This window comes from Quercus robur, chromosome 5 (assembly GCF_932294415.1).
Source record: "Quercus robur chromosome 5, dhQueRobu3.1, whole genome shotgun sequence".
Classification (NCBI taxonomy): Eukaryota; Viridiplantae; Streptophyta; class Magnoliopsida; order Fagales; family Fagaceae; genus Quercus; species Quercus robur.
The window spans coordinates 75,856,351-75,876,136 of record NC_065538.1 but is presented as its reverse complement, the minus strand read 5'-3'; the positions used below and the strand labels follow the sequence as shown (position 1 = coordinate 75,876,136).

At 35.7% G+C, this 19,786-nt stretch overlaps 3 protein-coding genes across 3 annotated transcripts; 2 read left to right on the top strand and 1 right to left on the bottom strand.

Annotated features, from left to right (window-relative positions):
• Nucleotides 1–428: 428 nt before the first annotated feature.
• LOC126727128 (phospholipase A I) lies at nucleotides 429–10,761 on the top strand. The gene is made up of 18 exons (XM_050432639.1): nucleotides 429–1,289; nucleotides 2,174–2,321; nucleotides 2,476–2,554; nucleotides 2,673–2,826; nucleotides 2,937–3,146; nucleotides 3,251–3,496; nucleotides 3,592–3,754; nucleotides 3,837–4,097; nucleotides 4,188–4,309; nucleotides 4,722–4,883; nucleotides 5,067–5,259; nucleotides 5,397–5,533; nucleotides 6,440–6,578; nucleotides 7,233–7,439; nucleotides 7,562–8,033; nucleotides 8,126–8,342; nucleotides 8,430–8,519; nucleotides 9,944–10,761. The coding sequence occupies exons 1-18, from the start codon at nucleotides 741–743 to the stop codon at nucleotides 10,388–10,390; spliced, it is 3,996 nt and encodes a 1,331-aa protein (XP_050288596.1). The 5' UTR covers nucleotides 429–740; the 3' UTR covers nucleotides 10,391–10,761.
• A 1,032-nt stretch (nucleotides 10,762–11,793) lies between these two features.
• LOC126727127 (uncharacterized) lies at nucleotides 11,794–13,028 on the top strand. The gene has a single exon (XM_050432638.1). The coding sequence runs from the start codon at nucleotides 12,015–12,017 to the stop codon at nucleotides 12,390–12,392; it is 378 nt and encodes a 125-aa protein (XP_050288595.1). The 5' UTR covers nucleotides 11,794–12,014; the 3' UTR covers nucleotides 12,393–13,028.
• Nucleotides 13,029–14,255: 1,227 nt separating this feature from the next.
• On the bottom strand, nucleotides 14,256–16,168 carry LOC126727126 (probable serine/threonine-protein kinase PBL23; the record flags this gene model as incomplete). Its single annotated transcript, XM_050432636.1, has 4 exons — nucleotides 14,256–14,820; nucleotides 15,180–15,571; nucleotides 15,699–15,888; nucleotides 15,980–16,168. Coding segments are annotated over 4 exons (1,056 nt in total), but the record flags the coding sequence as incomplete, so codon positions are not given.
• Nucleotides 16,169–19,786: the final 3,618 nt, after the last annotated feature.

Sequence of the window (19,786 nt, the reverse complement as noted above, 5' to 3'; positions counted from 1 at the left end):
TATAAATTGAGTATGAGATGGGGAGGGCAAGGACGGATGCTGACATGTGAAGTGGAGATGATAAGAGGATTAGCACCATGACGGTCGGTGACTAGGGAAGCAAGCAATTGCGCAAAGCTATTTTAAACAAGTGTGGTTCATTTGATTTCCATATGGGAAACCTCATAACTCGATCCAATCTCATCAAATTTTACCAGTATTAACTCTTTGCTAGAATGCTAGTTGATCTCATTGGGCATGCCAAGCTCCAACCTTTAATATCAAATTTATATCTAAGAAGATGAAAAAAGAGGTTTTTTTTTTTTTTTTTTTTTTTTTTTTTTTTTTTTTTATTTTTAGGAATAGTTTAAGGGTGAAAGAGTAATATTATCAATAATAAACGTTATAAAGTAGTACTAGCAAATAAAAAACTGTAGCAAGAAGAAGAATGTAGAAAAAAAATAAAATAGTATAACAGCTATTTCAGTTTCACATTTCTCTCTCTTCTCTGTGAACTTCAACACCGGCGTTCTCTCTGTCTCTCCCGCCATTATCAACTTCATCTTCTCTGACTCTCTCTCTCAAATCCCTAACCCTAAAAATTCCACCATTCCTTTCTCTCCAAATTCCTCTTCTCTACAATGATCATCTTCGCATTCTAATCCCAAGAAAAAAAATGCGACTCCACCGCCTCCTCAATTCCCCGCCTTCCGATCAGATCGCCTCGTCGAAACCCTAAATCTCCGATCCGTATCCGCACAATGTCTTGGGGATTAGGCTGGAAGCGACCTTCGGAGATCTTCCACCTCGCTCTGAGCTACGGCAATGAAGAACCCGTGGAGAGTCCCGGCCGCGTGTCTTCATCTTCCTCCGCTTCGTCGTCGTCGACGATGGGCCCGGCGTCGCGGTCGTCTTCGGCGTCGTCGATAGTGGCGCAAGATCAGGAGCTAGGGTTTCGGATCGAGTTGGAGTGGTCGGCTGGGGACGACGAGGAGCAGGTGGCTCTCAGGCTTCAGTCGCAGCTCATGGTGGCGCTGCCGATGCCGCAGGACACGGTGGAGGTGGTTTTGAAGGCGGAGGATGAGAATGTGGCTGTGGAGATGACGGTGGTGAAGCGGAGGGAGCCTCTGCGGGTCGTGACGATGACCAAGGTGGCCGGGTCGGGTCAGCAGAGCGACGGTACCGGCGTGTTGACGAGACTTTTGAGGGCCAATCTCCCTCCGCCGATGCCCAACGAAGCTGGCATCTCCGAATGCGGCGACCATTGGAGGACTGTCACTGTGCTCTCTCTTGGTGCCTGTGGTTTGTCTGTGAGTCTTCAAATTTTTCATTTCATTTCGTTTTCAGATAGATTTTTTCTAATGGGATAAGACTTATAATTTGGTTCTTCAATTAAATTTAAACGCATAGCTAGATTGAATTTAATTCTGCTCGAAATAATGTTTATGCTTGTATTGATCAATGCACATGTGTTTGAATTTTAGTGGGGAGCCCAATGTGTTGCATCTAAATAACTGTATCTAAGTTTCACCCTTTTGATGTGTTTGGATATTGGGAAATTCTTTTAAGTTAAATCGAGTGCTTGTGGTGAAAAATGGATTAACTTGGTATGTCTATAATTTTCTAAGAATTGAAAATGAACCTCTCAGGGACTAAAATAGAACTTGATCCAGAGTTTGGAGTTAAAACATATATATATATATATATATATATTTATATATATTTTCATAAAATTCTTTGCGAGGGAGTATTTTCTAAGAATTGAAAATTAACCTCTCAAATTTTAGGGACTAAAAATAGAACTTGATCCAGATTTAGGAGTTAAAACATATATATTTTCATAAAATTCTTTGTGAGGTGGCAAAAGAATAGATTTAGTTACTTTCTCTTGAGGTGAATAGGCAATATTGAGATGATTTAGTACTGAATTAGCAAAAAATGGGATTCTGTAGTTCTTTTAAATGCGTGACTAAGTTTGGTGTAATTGTAATGAGCTAGTGCCAGTAAGTAGAAACTGTCTGCTCCACAGTTTTGGGCAATGGTGTGGCACTAAAGCTATTGAAGTATATATAGAGCTAGCAAAAGTTGCAGAGGTCAAATAGTGTGATTTTGATCTGTGTTTGGTAGTTGGGAACGGGACTTGGTTGATTTAAGTTCAGCATTTTAGTACCTACTAGTTGTCTATTATTGACAGGCGTTGCCGGTAGAGCTAACACAGTTGCCGCATCTTGAGAAACTGTATCTCGATAACAACAAGCTTACAGTTTTGCCACCAGAGCTTGGTGAGCTGAAAAGCTTAACAGTGCTTAGGGTCGATTCCAACATGCTGGTTTCAGTACCTGGTAAGCATGGAGTTATTCTGTATTTCTAACCAGTTTGCTCTATTGAAGTTAAATTATGTCAAATTTGAATGGAACAAACAAGCTTGAACTCAGGCTAGACATTTTTTTTCATGCAACATTTCCACTTGTCTGATTTTGGTTGGAATGTAAGCAGTAGAACTGAGACAGTGCGTTGAACTGGAGGAATTATCATTGGAGCACAACAAGCTTGTCCGGCCTCTCCTTGACTTCAGGTCATCTTAGTATGAAATCAGCATATTTTGGTCTATTCTTTGTTGTATTTCCCGTTTCCAAAAATCTTGTAAAGTCTAGTACTTTTTCTGGGTCTAATTGTTTTTAATTTTATGTTAGGGCTATGGCTGAGTTACGGGTTTTGAGGCTTTTTGGTAATCCTCTCGAATTCCTTCCCGAAATTTTGCCATTGCACAAACTTCGCCATTTGTCTCTTGCAAATATCAGGATTGTAGCAGATGAAAACTTAAGATCGGTGAATGTGCAAATAGAGGTATTAATGGATACAGAACTAGTAGGAGCCTTTGGGCTTTTTTAGTGTCTTTTTAAGTGTAGATAACATATCAAATTGAATATGTGTACTGTTTTTTTTGGTAATTGCAGATGGAAAACAATTCTTATTTTGTTGCATCTAGACATAAGCTAAGCGCCTTCTTCTCTCTTATATTCCGTTTTTCTTCTTGTCATCACCCTTTACTAGCGTCGGCACTAGCGAAGATAATGCAAGACCAAGGAAACCGTGTAGTTGTTGGTAAAGATGAGAATGCGGTACGGCAGCTAATTAGTATGATAAACAGTGACAACCGTCATGTGGTATGTTTTGATAATTCTTGCTAATATGAGTAAAATTTCATTTGTTTATAAAACATAAATATTCCTCCGTTAGGCATGGTCTTAATAATTCTGTCTTCTGACAGGTTGAACAAGCATGCTCTGCTCTTTCATCTCTTTCTGCAGATGTTTCTGTTGCAATGCAGTTGATGAAAGCTGACATCATGCAACCCATTGAACTAGTGCTGAAATCTTCTGGTCAGGAAGAAGTAATATCTGTATTGCAAGTTGTGGTTAAGTTAGCCTTTGCATCGGACACTGTAGCTCAGAAGATGTTGACCAAGGATGTATTGAAATCATTAAAGATGTTATGTGCACATAAAAATCATGAGGCAAGTTCTCTACTTCCCTTCTCATAATATATTTGATTTAAGTGTTTCCCTTATATTTCGTGGTCAACTTATACTTAAGGTTTGTCTTTCATTAGGTACAAAGGTTAGCTTTGTTAGCATTCGGAAATTTGGCCTTCTGTTTAGAGAACCGCCGTATTCTGGTTACTTCTGAAAGTTTGCGGGAACTTCTCTTGCGCTTGACGGTTGCACCTGAACCACGTGTGAATAAAGCAGCAGCTCGTGCCTTGGCAATTCTGGGTCTGCATTTTGGATCAAATTTATCTGTATTTTTGAGATTGTTTAACCTGATGGGGTCTGATTTTATTTCGTGCCTTCTTAGGGGAGAATGAAAATCTACGGCGTGCCATAAGAGGGAGACCAGTAGCAAAGCAAGGACTGCGCATACTCTCAATGGATGGAGGTGGCATGAAGGGTCTGGCAACTGTACAAATTCTTAAAGAAATAGAGAAAGGAACCGGAAAGCGGATACATGAAATGTTCGACCTTATATGTGGAACATCAACAGGTGGCATGCTTGCTGTTGCTCTTGGTATTAAGCTGATGACCTTGGAACAATGTGAAGAAATATACAAAAATCTTGGTGAGTATGTTGCAGTTGGAAATGGTATATATGAAGGTTTTTATTTAATTATCAAATTATTTATCCCATTCTGAAATAATGAAAACATAGGAAAACTTGTCTTTGCTGAATCTGTGCCAAAGGACAATGAAGCTGCAACTTGGAGAGAAAAGTTGGATCAGCTATATAAAAGCTCATCACAGAGTTTTAGAGTTGTTGTACATGGATCTAAAGTATGGGTTATTCTTCTTTCATTTGTGCTTTATCTTGTTCTTCATAAGTTTCATGATATTTTTGTTATGTGGAGGTGTGACTTTTAGAAGAAAATTAGCATCTTTCACAAGATTTTTTTATTGTTTTAACAAGATTCTTTTTCTTTTGGGGTGGATAGGAGAGTAAACCTTTTTCTTATAAATTTAATCGGCCAGTTGCTAACTCTTTAATTAATTGTCGTCATGTATTTTCTGTATTATTTTTTGTGAATGATTTAGATTCTCAAAAGGTTGGAATTTTAGTAAACGAAGCAAAGTCATTAGTTCAAACTTTATTTCTACTCATTATATTTTAAAATATTTATCCATTGTGTTAAGTTTGATTATTCTTCCCTTTACTTGGAAAAAGATACTATAAGATGTTATCTTGCAGCATAGTGCAGATCAGTTTCAGAGGTTGTTACAGGAAATGTGTGCTGATGAGGATGGGGATCTTTTGATTGAGTCTGCAGTGAAAAGCATTCCTAAAGTTTTTGTTGTATCAACCTTGGTGAGCGTTATGCCAGCTCAGCCTTTCGTATTTCGCAATTATCAGGTTTGTTGCCAAGAGGTCCATTATTTCATTTGGACACATTATTACTTTTGGACACATTTAATACTAGCATTGTAGCTTCATATTCTGCTGCATAGGTGTATACAGTTTTGGTCTTTGTGAAAATTGTAGGTGGTTCTTTTTTTCGTAATTTCATTAAATCACCTTTTTCATCTTAAATTGCAGTACCCTGCTGGAACACCAGAAGTGCCTCTTCCAGTGTCAGAAAGTTCTGGAATTTCTGTGCAAGGATCACCTACTATAGGTTCTGAAGTTGGTTATAAGCGCAGTGCTTTTATTGGAAGTTGTAAGCATGAAGTATGGCAAGCTATAAGAGCATCATCTGCTGCACCATATTATCTTGATGATTACTCAGATGGTATTCCTTTCTTTTCTTTGTTTAAATGATCCATTTCACCGTTTTTTTTTTCTTGATTAAGTTGAGTGTGTTAGGCTTTTTCCCTTTTTAATGTTTTATTTTCTCTTAATTACGTAATTTTCCTTAAATTTCTGTAGATGTACACCGCTGGCAAGATGGTGCAATAGTGGCAAACAATCCTACAGTTTTTGCCATAAGAGAAGCACAACTTCTTTGGCCTGACACGAGAATTGACTGCTTAGTTTCCATTGGGTGTGGTTCTGTTCCAACAAAGGTTGCTACTGACTGCTTCTATTTTGTTTTCAAAGGGTCAATTTTGAATTATAGCTTTTTCAGTTAAATCTCAACTTTTTCAGAGTAGTCACAATAATTTTGTGAATTTGAAAAGGGGATAAAATTTTGTTCTGTGAACACCCTGTTCTTATCTAAACTATCTTTTCTTCACTTTACACATAAAAACACCAGAACATTACAGCTTTTATTAAAACTAAGAGCTTGAAATCCCAAAAGCCTATGATTGTTTTTAATAAATAATTACAGAAAAAGGGAAAAACTCTCTTTTCTTTTTGGTTTTCTGGTGTCTTTATTTTTTATGACCCTTAAAGCTAATATTTAGTCAAATTTTATAAAAATATTGTTGAAGGTTTTTTGTTGGCTAGATCTTGTGGAGAGGGCTTTTAAGGTTGGGTTTCAGATTGTATCTGGAGTTTAATTCCTACTTTTTGCCTTCCCTCTCTTCCCGAACAGAAATTTGGGGAGTTTTTATTAGTAGATCTAGATCTCCATGTTGCTTCTACTGTACCTGATATGAGAACATGAATTTAACCCCATGCTTCCCTAGCCATTCATTATCAATTTTGCATATTACTTAGGGTGATGAAGGCTGTTATACAATCTCAGATGTACAATGTTATTTTAAATATCTTCTATTGTATTAGGGGCATGACTTTTTGTTTTGGGCCTTTTGGCAAAAGACATCGAGAAAAAAATCCTATGGGCATATATTGAAAATGTACTTAAAAAATAACAGGGACTGTAAAATTGCTTCCATTTTCTGAGTTACCAATAATATTGTGAATACTAGAGTGATTCTAATTTTTCATTTTTTTTTTCTATTGCCACTGAACTTCATAAGAGTTGCTTTATTGTATGGATTCATATAAATCTTTGCTGTTCTTAGGTGCGAAAAGGTGGTTGGCGTTATCTGGATACGGGCCAAGTGTTGATTGAGAGTGCATGCTCTGTGGATCGAGTGGAGGAAGCTCTAAGTACATTGCTTCCTATGCTCCCAGAAATACAGTATTTTCGATTTAATCCTGGTAAGACTGGAGTTATATATTTTCAAATGCAGAAATCATGTCTGGAGCCTTAGTTGGCTTATTCATTGAGTTATACAGGCTAAAGCCATACATGTTTTGGCTTATAGGCATGTGAATTTCCATGTTTGGTAATTTGAAAAATTCAAACATATGTGGTGTAGATGTTTGTTTTGAGAAGCTAATGATTCAGCCATGTTATTGCTCAAATATTACTCTATTGGATTTGAATCTGCGTGATTTAAAAAAAAAAAAAAGACACGCACACACATGCCAGAGATTTTACTATAAATATAACTTTAGACTTCATGGAAAATTTAAAGCCCAGCAGCTGAGAATTGACAATTGGATTCACTGTTTTGAGCATCTCTAACTTGTTTATTGAGCACAACATAAAGGCTAATGAGTCTGGCGATTTGTAGTCTGAGCCAAACTTGAATTGGGATTTTATGGCTTTGAGTCAAGTTAGAGGTGAGCTTGAGCTCCCACAATTTTGACCGTGCTGAGCTTGAGCTGTGATATGCTCAGCTTGGCTCTTATACACCCTATGCATGGATGTAAACTACTTTCTCCGTTCTCCATCTGTTATCCTTAAATATCATTTTGACTGAAAGTTTCTGATTCTCAATCGGTGTTCTACATGGCCTGCCATTGCAGTTGATGAGCGTTGTGATATGGAACTGGATGAGACTGATCCAGCTGTCTGGCTGAAGTTGGAAGCTTCTGTCCAGGAATACATCCAAAATAATTCTCATGCCTTCAAGAATGTCTGTGAGCGACTGCTTGTTCCTTACCAAAATGATGAGAAGTGGTCAGAGAATATAAGAATTCAGCATTACCCCAAGTCAAAGGGGTCAAGTTCAGGTACAGGCACTGATTTTCTGTAATTGGTTTCAGGAGGATATTTTTTATGGCCAGTGGTTTCAGGAGGATATTATCTTTGTGTGTACTCTTTTTACCATAAAATCTTCCTTCTGCTGTGCTAGATGTGAATGGTCCTTCTCTTGGTTGGAGGCGAAATGTACTGCTTGTTGAAGCTTCACACAGTCCAGATTCAGGCAGAACAGTGCATCATGCTCGTGCACTCGAGTCATTTTGTTCTCATAATGGAATACGGTTATCCCTAATGCAAGGGATTTCAGGGATTGTGAAGACAATGCCAGCAACAACATTCCCAACGCCATTTACATCACCTCTGTTTACTGGAAGCTTCCCGTCAAGCCCACTGCTATACAGTCCTGATTTTGGCCCACAGAGCGTTGGTCGAATTGATATGGTCCCTCCTTTAAGCTTAGATGGCCAATCTGGAAAGACAGCTGTATCACCACCAAAGTCTCCTTCAGGGCCTAGACAGCTTTCTTTACCTGTACGGTCATTACATAAGAAATTACAGAACTCACCACAAGTGGGCATTATACACTTGTCCCTCCAAAATGATTCGATTGGCTCAATATTAAGGTAAACAGGGCTGCTGTTGTTTCAGTTGCAAAATATTCATGTTGACATTGCTTCAGTCTTATTCCTAACCTACTAGCTACATATATCTCTAGTTGGCAGAATGATGTATTTGTGGTTGCTGAACCTGGAGAGCTTGCAGAGAAATTTGTACAGAGTGTTAAATTGAGTTTGTTGCCAGTAATGCGAAGACATCACAGAAAGGGGGCATCAGTTCTTGCCAATATTTCAACTGTTTCTGATTTGGTTTCATTTAGACCATACTTCCAAATTGGAGGCATTGGCCATCGTTATATAGGGCGCCAAACCCAAGTATTCCTTTTTAATTCTCTTTCCTGATGATTTATTTTTTCATTAATGTGAAGTTATCAAATTAATAAGTTTGTTATGTTTTTGAAGGTCATGGAAGATGACCAAGAAATTGGGGCATATATGTTCCGTAGAACAGTCCCTTCTATGCACTTAACTCCTGATGATGTTCGTTGGATGGTATGTTCTTGGCTTTCACTTATATTTACATAGTTTTCCTTTTTCCTCTAAATTTTGTGGAGCTTTGGAAATGATTAGTACTTAGTAGTCTAATATTTATTCAACTTCTGTAACTATCTGTAGCTATCTTCCACCCCCCACCCCTCCAAAAATTAAATTTCAGTTATAATCTGATTTCCATAGGGAGTGATGATTTAGAATTCTAGAAGGGGGAAAACAAGAGCTTTTGCCTTGATGTATTAGCCCACAGCCTAAGGTTTTGACGTGTGATGCATTCCTTGAGAAAGAAACATTATTCTCTTCAACAAAAGCTTGCATTTATGTCAAAGTATTAATTTATTGCCAGGTGTTAATGGGACAAATGCATTTATTTCCTTGTGTTAATTATCAATAGGTTGTGAACTAATTGTTTATGTAAAAAGAGGTTGTATAGTTATTTTTCCTAAATTTATATCAAAGACGAATTATTTAGAATACTTCTTATCCGGGGAAAAAATATATTTGGATTTTGGCACTCTTGCTCAAGTTTAGTTACTTTGGCAACAATAGAAATTGAATAAAAAACCATCATAGAGGCAAAATCAAATCTAATTGCACATGAAATGAAGAATATAAAAAAATAATTTAATTACATCATAACTGCAAAAGCAAATTCACTCAAACAATAGGTTCATATTCTAAAATATATTAATCTTAATAATTTACATTTCTTCTGTTTCAATTGTATGTCATATAATTGAAGTTGGTACCCCAAATATTTTTTTACACATAATGACTATTGTACAGTTGTACTTGGGCCACGAAGATAAGAGCTCTTAGATTAATATAAGAGAATTGCTTCTAACTTTATTACAAATGTAGTAGAATGTCTTAACATCTGAGAGTTTTATTGCAATAAGCCCATGATTTCCTATTGTTTTGTGTTGTGTTCTGTTGTGTCAATGACATTCATTCTTAAGGAATGCCCTCTGAGCTTTTCATCACTGGCCATTAGTAGGTACGGTTAGTCCCTCCAAAAGTGGGTCCTGGGTTTGGTCCCTAGGATCATTGCATTAGCATAATTATTTGTGTCATGTTGCAAGTCCCCAAATTTTATGTGTTTTTTCTCTATTACTCTATTGGAAACAAGGTTTAAAGAATGATAACCTTGAATTAAAGGGGAAGTAATAGCAAGTTCATAGTTTGCTAGTAAGAAAAAGGCTATTAACATCTTGTCAAATCTCATGGTTTTCTTTAAGAACATTGGAATGCAATACAAAGATGTGAATATTGGTGATTTTAGAATTTAGTGATCCATAAAAGATATGAGGTTTGAGTTTCTCTTTCCAAGAGAGCATAGCTCTTTTAAGGCAGGGTTGCTTTATGTATTACTATTTCTCTTTTTCATTGATGTGGCTGATGCTTTATTTCTTGAATAATTGTAGGTTGGAGCTTGGAGGGATAGAATAATAATTTGCACAGGGACTTGTGGGCCTAACTCAGGTCTGATTAAGGCCCTTCTTGACTCTGGTGCCAAAGCTGTTATATGTTCTTCAACTGAGCCCCCTGAAACACAGATAACAACCTTCCATGGATCAGGGGAGCTCAATATTTTTGAAAATGGGAAGTTTGAGATTGGAGATGAAGAGGCAGAAGATGAAGAAGCTGAACCTGCCAGTCCGGTGAGTGATTGGGAAGACAGTGACCTTGAGAAAAGTGTTGACCATACCACTAGTTTTTGGGAAGAAGATGAGGAGGAACTGTCTCAGTTTGTCTGTGAATTGTATGACTCATTGTTCCGAGATGGTGCAAGTATAGATGTTGCTCTGCAACATGCTCTGGCTGCACATCGGAGGTTGAGGTTTTCGTGCCATCTCCCCAGTAGACAATAGTTTGCTATATAGATATCATACATAAAATTAAAATCATAGTTTAACAAAATAAGGAAAAAAAAAAAAGGGAATGAAAGCAGGAGTGGGGAATATGTTTAGAGGTATATAAGAGAATAAGAGGAAACATCCAATTTTGAGGCTTACCAAAAAAAAGAAAAAAAATTCTGTGTTTGTTATTCATTACATGAACATGAGCTTTAGCAGTCATGATGTTGCATGATACAGATATCTGGGGTATAATTGTCCCCTTCATTGATTCGTTCTTATCACTTGCTTTGAAGCAAGTCTTTGATCTATGAGTGTACTTGGACGATTACAGTGTAATTTATATTTTGAAGAAAAGAATATGACTACCATTGTAGTCTTTGACTTTTTGGCGTCCAAAAATATTAAAGTATACATTACAGGGCTGTAATTACTAATTATCCAATTAGGAGACATTCTGCAAGTGCTTAGCTCGACACATAGGCCATTGCTGATGCAAAGCTTTTGTAAGCCTTGTCTTCATACGTTTGCTATTTGAGGTTAGAAAGCAGTCAATGTCACAGAATCAGTGAGTACCTGACTGGTGATGGTGAAGAAATGAAGCGTCTATTTCGAGTACCCCTAATGGTATGTTTGGAAGGAAGGGTGATTGGGGAAGGAGAGGAGAGTAGTAAGGGGAAGGGTGGCTGGAATATAGAGTAAAAAACATACCCAATGGTCCAATAGAAATTTGACCTTTAATGAAGCCTTGAGCACAATGGAAATTATCATTATGGAGTGTTATAACACTGATCAACTCAGACGCTGACGCATAAACAGTAATTGGAAGTTTTCAGGAGAGAGTTTTACATACATACACTTAGATTATGTTAGAGTAGAATTTCTATATTAAAAAAAAAAAAAAAAAAAAAAAGAAAAGAAAAGAAAAGAAAGAAGATGATTTCTGTCACTTCACTTAATGGTTTTTTTTTTTTTGAGAAACGTTAATGGGTTTAATCAATTGTTACTTTGAAACCATATAATAAGAAAAGTAAGTCTTCACTCAAACAACTGCATAATTACACTTTTCAAATGGTATAAAAGCAGACACTGTTCAGAATTGAAAGACTAAACTAATCTTGACATTAATAATCAAAAAGCAAAAGAATGAAATAGAAATGTGAACAACACTTTGGCCCCACACCAAGAAAAAGCACTCAAAGCAAGAGGGTGAAAGCGTATGAGAAGAAGTTTTTACCCAACGAAGAAAATGAGGAAACAATCAAAAGCATGTGGAATTTTCTATTTTGTCCATATATTTTTTCGGCAAGAGTAAATATTCAGGAAAACAATGTCTTATCCGTACCATGTTCAATCATAAACAGAGAAGTCTCAAATAACAACTGATAACAAATTTAATCCGGAAAACACGCATGCTTTCATTGCAAACACAAGGATATGATTACCATGTCCTATTTAAAAGCGTCAATTATGCAAATTCTCATGCTGTGTCCACTTTAAGAAAAGTAGTTCAATGAGTACATGATAAAGAGAATAAAGTAGAGATACTTAAACCAAATTCAAAGCAATTCCCACCCAAGATAAAGACCCAGGAGCGAAGTTTCTTCATTCAGAAGCCTCCATCCATATATCTTTAAAAATGCAGTATAAAGCCACCACCACTAGCACCAAGCTCCCTGAGAAAATGGCTGCAATTGCTGCTCCAGTTGCAATAGGCACACGAGGCACCGTAGGATCGCTTGTCAGAAAGGAAATTGAGTATTTCAGCAAGGTTGAAATAGACCAATGTGGAAGCTCCCGAAAGCCTCAGGGACAAATTGTGGACATGGCTTCCACCAGTGGTCACTCCAAGCCTGGTCTTTGGTTCTTGATAATGACATGGAGAAGGAAGAAGAGGAGAAATAGTAGCGGGATCCTGCCAAGCATGTGTTCTGTTGTTGAAGTTTCAGAAAGCAATCGTCTAAACAGAATCCCCGGTTACAATTACAGAATCCTTAAGAATGACTTCAACATCTAGTTGATGCTTTTTGAGCTCTTTGAGCCAGTTTGTTCTAAGTCTGCACAATGCCTTATGCCAGTGTTTCAAGTCCAGAACTTCTACGATTGTTGATTTCTCTTGTCAGGTTCCTACATTAGGTGCAAGTATTTTTTGGAATAATGTTTTCGGAGTGAGCACAAGGATCTATTATGCAGCTTTTTGAAGGTCATGCTGTTTCTAAAGCTTCACAACTGATGGCTCATCTGATATGTTAAAAATTTTGATGTCATAGAATCAAATTCTTGTAGTAGTGGTACAGAACTATGGAAATCCTTTTTCTTGGAGATCATGGTGTACATTGAAGCTCATGAATTACATACAAAAATCATGGTAGGGAAAGCTTGCCACTCTCAATAGCCTCAAGTGTCCCTGCTGTAAAAGTTTCAATCAATGACCGACAGAATTTTCATACGGAAGAAAGGATTGAGTCAGACGTATATACCCTTCAAAGGAAAGTTTGTGATCATCTTCTTTTCTTTTCTTTTTCTTTTTTTCTTTTTTATGAATAAGTTTGTGATCATCTTATGCAGGAATGAGACTCAATTTGTATTTATTTGATTTGTAAAAGATTTACTTAGTATTAAAAATAAAAAGTCAGAAATAGATTTATAGTTTTGTTTTTTATTCTATTTTAGTTGGGCAATGTGGTTTGTGAATTAAACATTCTAGTGGCTAACCTGTTTCCCCACTATCCAAAAGATTAGAAATCCAAAAAAATTTATGTATGAATACAAAAGAAATCTGTAAAAATCCATTTATAAGTTATAACATGACACCCAATTTGTTTTAGAATGGACCGAAATTGACTGAATTGACAAAAGTGGATTGAAATTGTTTGAATGGACCTAAGTGGACCAAACTGGACCGAAATTTCAGAATTAGATGTTAATAGATAGGTAAACAAGGAAAATTTTCTGCCATACTGGGAATTAAAATGGACAGCTTATATTATAAAGAACAAAAAGCAAAAGTCACATGTAGACTTGTAGTGCATCAGGGTTGGCATTCAAACTTGAGTATTTTGGTAAATTCACAATTGCTGTTGAGACTAACAAAGGAATGCTGCACAGAGCTTTTTGCATCACATCGAAGTTTTTTTTTTTTTTTTAATAACAAATTTAATAATTCACCAAAGATCACGGATAGTTTGGTGAATTCCAGCCAAAAACAAGGAAAGATAAACAAATCCAAAGTACGTAAACAGAACCATTTGTCAGGGTACTGTTCTCTTGTTTTATTCCCAAAAATATAGAGTAAGACATTGATTTCTCAATAAAATCAACCCTTTTGATTACGTTGATTTCGGCATTTCAACTGGAGGAGATGGGATGTTCTTGAAGTGTATCTAAACAAGAATGCGGCAAAGCATACTGGACTGGACACGGACACAAAACTTCTAGAATATGTTTTAGACATTCATATTTTTGGACTAACGTGCATGTCAACATAAATGAATGTATAGTGTAGAATAGTTTTCATTTGCCATTGCAGAAGCTCCTGATAAAATTTAGAAGGAAGCATTTAATGTTTAACTGTATAAAAATTGAGAAATTAGGAGATTAGAATTTTATTTTCTTTTTTATGGGGCTTGGAATTTTACAACTCTAGGCTCCATATTTTTTTTCCTAAATTCTCAGAGAATAATGAAAATTCTGATGTTTCATGAGGCATGAATTATTGTGATAGTGATCTCAGGTTACTAAACAATACACATTTTTAGATGCTTGCATTATATGAGGTACAAGGGATGCTGACAATATGAACCTTCCCAGGAAAATGGTCTACAATGTACTCACATGTTAAATATACACATTATGATAAAATATAGAAGCTACAATTTCAGTTCCGTCTTTTTTTTTTTTTTTAAATAATGATAGGATTTATGATTTTTTTTTTTTTTTTATATGATAAGATTTGAACTTATGACGTCTACTTCATCAATTGAACTGCTAAATTAGATACAGCTACAGGGTGACATTCGTAGTAGCAGGCCTTACACTTTGAACAACTTGCATATTGTTGGACTGTGACAGAGGAGCTTATATCTTTATATATCAAATTCTAGACCATGGGTTTGTTTTCCACATTGCAGTTAGTTGCAAGAGCTTCAGTCCCTTTGATGCTACAGCTCTCTCTCTCTATTGCCACTTTCTTCTCTCACAGATTCAGCATGTGCACCACTGCATTTTGATAAATCTGAAGCAATTTTCTCATCGTCTCTTGGCATTGCCAGATGCTCAATAGCAGTTACAACATCACCCATCAAAGGTCGGGTGTCAGCTTCCTCTTGAAGACACATTGCAGCAACTGCAAGAGCTTGATAAAGACCCTTTACAGGGTAATTTCCTTTTAGCAAAGGGTCAGCCATTAATGTAAACTTCTTTCTGTCCCTAAAAAGCGGCTGTGCCTGCAGGATGAAAATAGAAATTTTTACCAAGCTCTTGATAGAAAATGAATTCCAACCTCATAATTCTAACAAATTGTAAAGATCATCATATTTAATTGAACATTAAAAAAATCTAAAGGATGAATACTCCTAGACTGTAAGTCCGTTGGAGGAATGTTTTGTCTTTTTGTGATTTATATGCTGTAAAGGGATTAGGCAAAGGTGAAAACAAGAGTATCAAAGTTATTTCAAAGAACATGGTAACTTATTTTTTAATGGAACAATCTATTCTAACCACCTAGTGGAGAAAGATTTTAGTCACCTACAAAAGTATAGTTATATTAAAGATTTGCAGAGTTAAGTGCTACTTATGAACATACCCAAGTAATTAGGTTCTGCTCCTCAGTCATTCTTGCTGAATCAATAGCTCTCCTACCTGTGATTAATTCCAGAAACACAACACCAAAACTATACACATCAGACTTTGTTGTCAGTTGTCCTGTTGAAGCATACTCTGGTGCACAATAGCCATAGGTTCCCATCACCCTTGTAGACACATGGTCCTTGCCTCCTGTTGGACCTATCTTAGCGAGTCCGAAATCAGAGAGCTTTGGAAAGAGTTCCTCATCTAATAATATGTTAGATGCTTTAAAATCACGATAAATCACTGGCGGTTTGGCAAAGTCATGCAAGTATTCTAGTCCTTTAGCTGCTCCTGCAGCTATTTTCATCCTGGTATACCAATCCAGAGGCTTCCTACCTGGAGGTAATTCTGAAGAATTAAAGAAACTAATTAGTTTTATTATCAAGACCTTCATTACAATTGATTAGACAATACTAGTAAAGAGTCCATGAAATTAATACTGTTAAGTTGAAAGAATTACTTTTTTTAGGCATACCTAGAAGATGATTTTCCAAAGATCCATTGGCCATGAATTCATAAACTAAAATTCTTTGATCACCATCTGCACAATAGCCAATCAAATCAACAAGATTTGGGTGTTCAACCAGACTTAACATCAGAACCTCTGCAAAGAATTCTCTACTTCCTTGCAATCCTTTCCTGTCAAGTTGCTTAACAGCCACAACCTGCATATAATAAACCCAAGCATGAAACTCCAAAGATAATTTAGGATGACACTCTTGTGTGTCTCAGAGAGAGAGAGAGAGAGAGAGAGACCTGATCAGTGTTCCCTATGTATCCTTTGTACACCCTCCCGAATCCACCTTCGCCGACCAGACAATCGGGATTGAAGTTGTCAGTTGCAGCAGCCAAATCATAAAATGTGAAGACCTGAGCAGAAATTCTTGCATGTCCTAATTTCAGTATCTCTTGAGCAAGATTCCTATGCTTGCTGCTTCCTGCACATTAATAACAAAGCCTATGTAAGAGTCATTTGCCGAGTTTTCACAATCATGGTTCAAAAATTCAGCTGAAACAATTCTGATCAACTGCATTAAGAATCATAAGAGATAGAATTAAAAGTTGCTTATGAATGTATACAACACTATATATAAGGTCAAACCCTCACAACTTTTATGAAAAGAAGCTTTAGTTTCAGATTTCAACTCAATCATTGTTCTAACTTCTTAGGCTTTTCAAAATAACACTACGTAATCTATACATGATCCTTTTTCAATTCACATCAATAAGCATTTTCCGTCCATGAAAATTTCTGAGAACGTTTAATCAAATGCCAAAAACAAAAGTAGTAGAACCTCATCAAAATTAAAACCAAATTCCATGAGGCATGAAAATGAAATAAAATACTTAATTTGAATTAACAAATAAATAATTTATATTTTACTGCAATCTGCAAAGTTATCAACAAATGAAAGATATATGTTATAGCCTCATAGGGAAATCTTTGCATGGATCAGTGTATAAGGATAGGGAAATCTATAGCGGTCCTCTCCCAACATGGGAATCCCACATCTAAAAAAACAGCTTTAATTCTTTGCGATACAATAAAAGGCAAAATGAAATATAAATTTTCCTCCAAAAACTCCTGATAAATTTCAAATGGGCTAAACGCATTAGCACCAAATAGAAACAATAATACTACGGACACGCTCAATTTCAAATGTGATCCACGTCCAAGGAGACAACTTTATCTTTTGGCTATACAATAAAAAGTAATAGGAATATAAATCTTCACACAAAAATAAATAAATAAAAACTCATAATAATCATTTCAAAGGTGCATTAAACACAGTACACTACATAAGAAACTAATAAAGTCTATTTTATATATGCTACCTGTTTTCATTGAGAAGGTTGAAACCATGGATGCATATGTTTGTCGGGCATCATATTCCCTTCTGCCTCTGCCACTCCTGAACCAAACCAAAGGCCGCTTCGCTCTACACTTGAAGCAGTCCATCTTCTACCAACCGGCCTTTGCTACAAACTCTATCAAAACTCTTAATCACACCCTTTTCAGGAACGGAACTCAATATCAAACTCAAAATGAAATATTATACAAAGAGCAGAGAATAAGCTCTATGTATAATGTTATGAAATTTTCTTAGAGAATAAGCTCTTTCTAAGATTTGAGAAACTGAAAAAACGACGTTACTGTGGCAGAACTGGTTTTCCTGTTTGTCGGGAGGAACAATATTAGGAGTGTTAGAACTTAGAATGTCAGTTTTGCTATGGTTATTGATTTCTATAGTTAATCCATTCACATTTCTATACATATATAGTGCTTTATTTAGTCTAGAGAGAGAGAGAGAGAGAGAGAGAGAGAAAGCTGTTAAGGCTGTTCTGTTGAATGAAACTGACGCGTACACTTTCCTGCCACTCGAGAACCAACTTTTTCTTCTCCTCTAATGGCCAATGCCAATATTTCATGCATAAAAATCTCTTGCAAACCGGTTGGGATAAATATCCTCTAAACTATGCTACAGTGTGTTAATTTACTTCTATTTTATCACATAACCCATTCAATGATTTAAATAAATTATATAACTTTCAAATAGGTCATGTAATCTTAAAGTACATGTAAAATGTCATTTTTAATGATCACACGGTATTTTATATATATATATATATATGTATGTATTTATTTATATTGATAATTCGATAGTTGAGTGAGGAAAGATTTGGACCGCAATGTCTCTACTGAAAACACTAAAAAATATCAACCATTTTTGTTACTTCTTACGTCTCAAACTTTTGGTCTTGTTTCGAAAACACAATTTTTAAAGGGAAAATTATTTATTGTCTTATCTCTTATATAAATAGATATAATTTTACTCTTAAATAAATGAGTCCAAATTTTTTGTCCCATCTTTCCTACTCCACCCCATGCTCTACCAATAAAAATTTGTCATATGTACACCTATCTAATTCAAATCTAATTTTCAATCTTTTATTGTTTCAGTTTCTTAATATAAATCAAAAACAAAAAAGTAAAAAGAAGAAAAATAAAAATAAAAAACTCAAATAATCCCCACCAGCCACCAAATTCGTCGATGCTACTAGGAGGAGATCGCCGATGACATCAACAACCATCCACCACCACCTCCTTGTCTTCAAAATCCATGTTTGATATTAGTTTTGTGACATCTTGTTGGTGGGTATCCATGACCACCATTCTTCTTCAAATCCATGGCTAGTACCTAGACATGGCGGCAGTGTGGTAGTGATGGTGTCACCATCTCTTCCTGGAGGTGCTAAACAAGAGTGGTGGACTAGTGGTGATTGGTGGGAGATGTGTTTTTTTTTTTTTTTTAATTAATTTTTGGCAATTGACAACCGGTGGTGGTGTATGGTAGGCCGACAGGGGTGAGTGGCTGTTGATGACGTTAATGACCTCCTTTAGGTGGCATCGGCGAAGGTTGGTGGTGGAGGAGCAGTGGTGGTGGCTAGTGGGGATAGTTTGAGTTTTTTTTTAAAAAAAAATTGATTTATTTTAGGAAATTAAATAATAAAATGCTGAAAATTAGATTTGAATTAAATAGATGTACATAGGGCAAATTTTTATTGGTGGACCATGGGGTAGAGTAAGAAAGATGAGACAGAAGATTTGGATTCTAAATAAATTGTTAGGCTTGTTTAGAAAACTCAAAAAATTTAAATGCTCATTAAATTAAAATAGGGACACAATAGGAACATTAGTAAATTAGTGGTTTTAATTTCAAAAATAGGACAATATTTTGGAATATCCTAAAATATAATACAAGACCAACAATTTAGGACAAAGTTACTATATTTTTATGATGACTAGTGGACCTACACCCCTTCACTCAACCTATAATCCAAATTCTAACCTAGTACCAAACAACCGCCATTTGAGTCAACAAGCTAGTGCTGTCGAGTGCAATTGTGGTTGATAAGCCTTAATATTGACTTTCTTTTTCTATTTTTTGGCAATTATTGAGATGGTATGTTGTGATTTGTGTACAATAAAAATAGTATTCATAATGGGCACTAGACAGATATAAAATGGGTCATTATTGGGTACTCCAAGAATATACTCCCTCCCTCTCACACAGGAGTGAATCCCACTCACCATGGGGTACATCCTAATGTGAGAGGGAAGGAGTATACTCTTAGACTACCTAATAATTTCACATATAAAAGTAGGAATAATAAATCGAGCCACTCATAGCTATTTTAAAACTTGGGCCCAACTTAGGAAAAAGTTTCTTCATATTTCTTTATTTATCAAAAAGGCATATTCAAATATTATAACAATGTGTTTATGTCTTTGTACTTGTAAGTATGAGGCTTAATGTAAGTACATATAATTTTTTATATGTATATTGTTACAAATATACTGTATAAAATATTAAAGTTAGATTATATACATTTGTAGTGAAGTTTATACACTTTTAAATTATTGTCTGTAATATATTGATAATATAAATAGTACATTTCAAAATAAAAATTATTAAAATTTTTTTTTATTTGATAAAGAATTTGACAAAAATTTTATATTTTATACAGAGTTTGAAAATTATACATTTTTAACAAAATAAG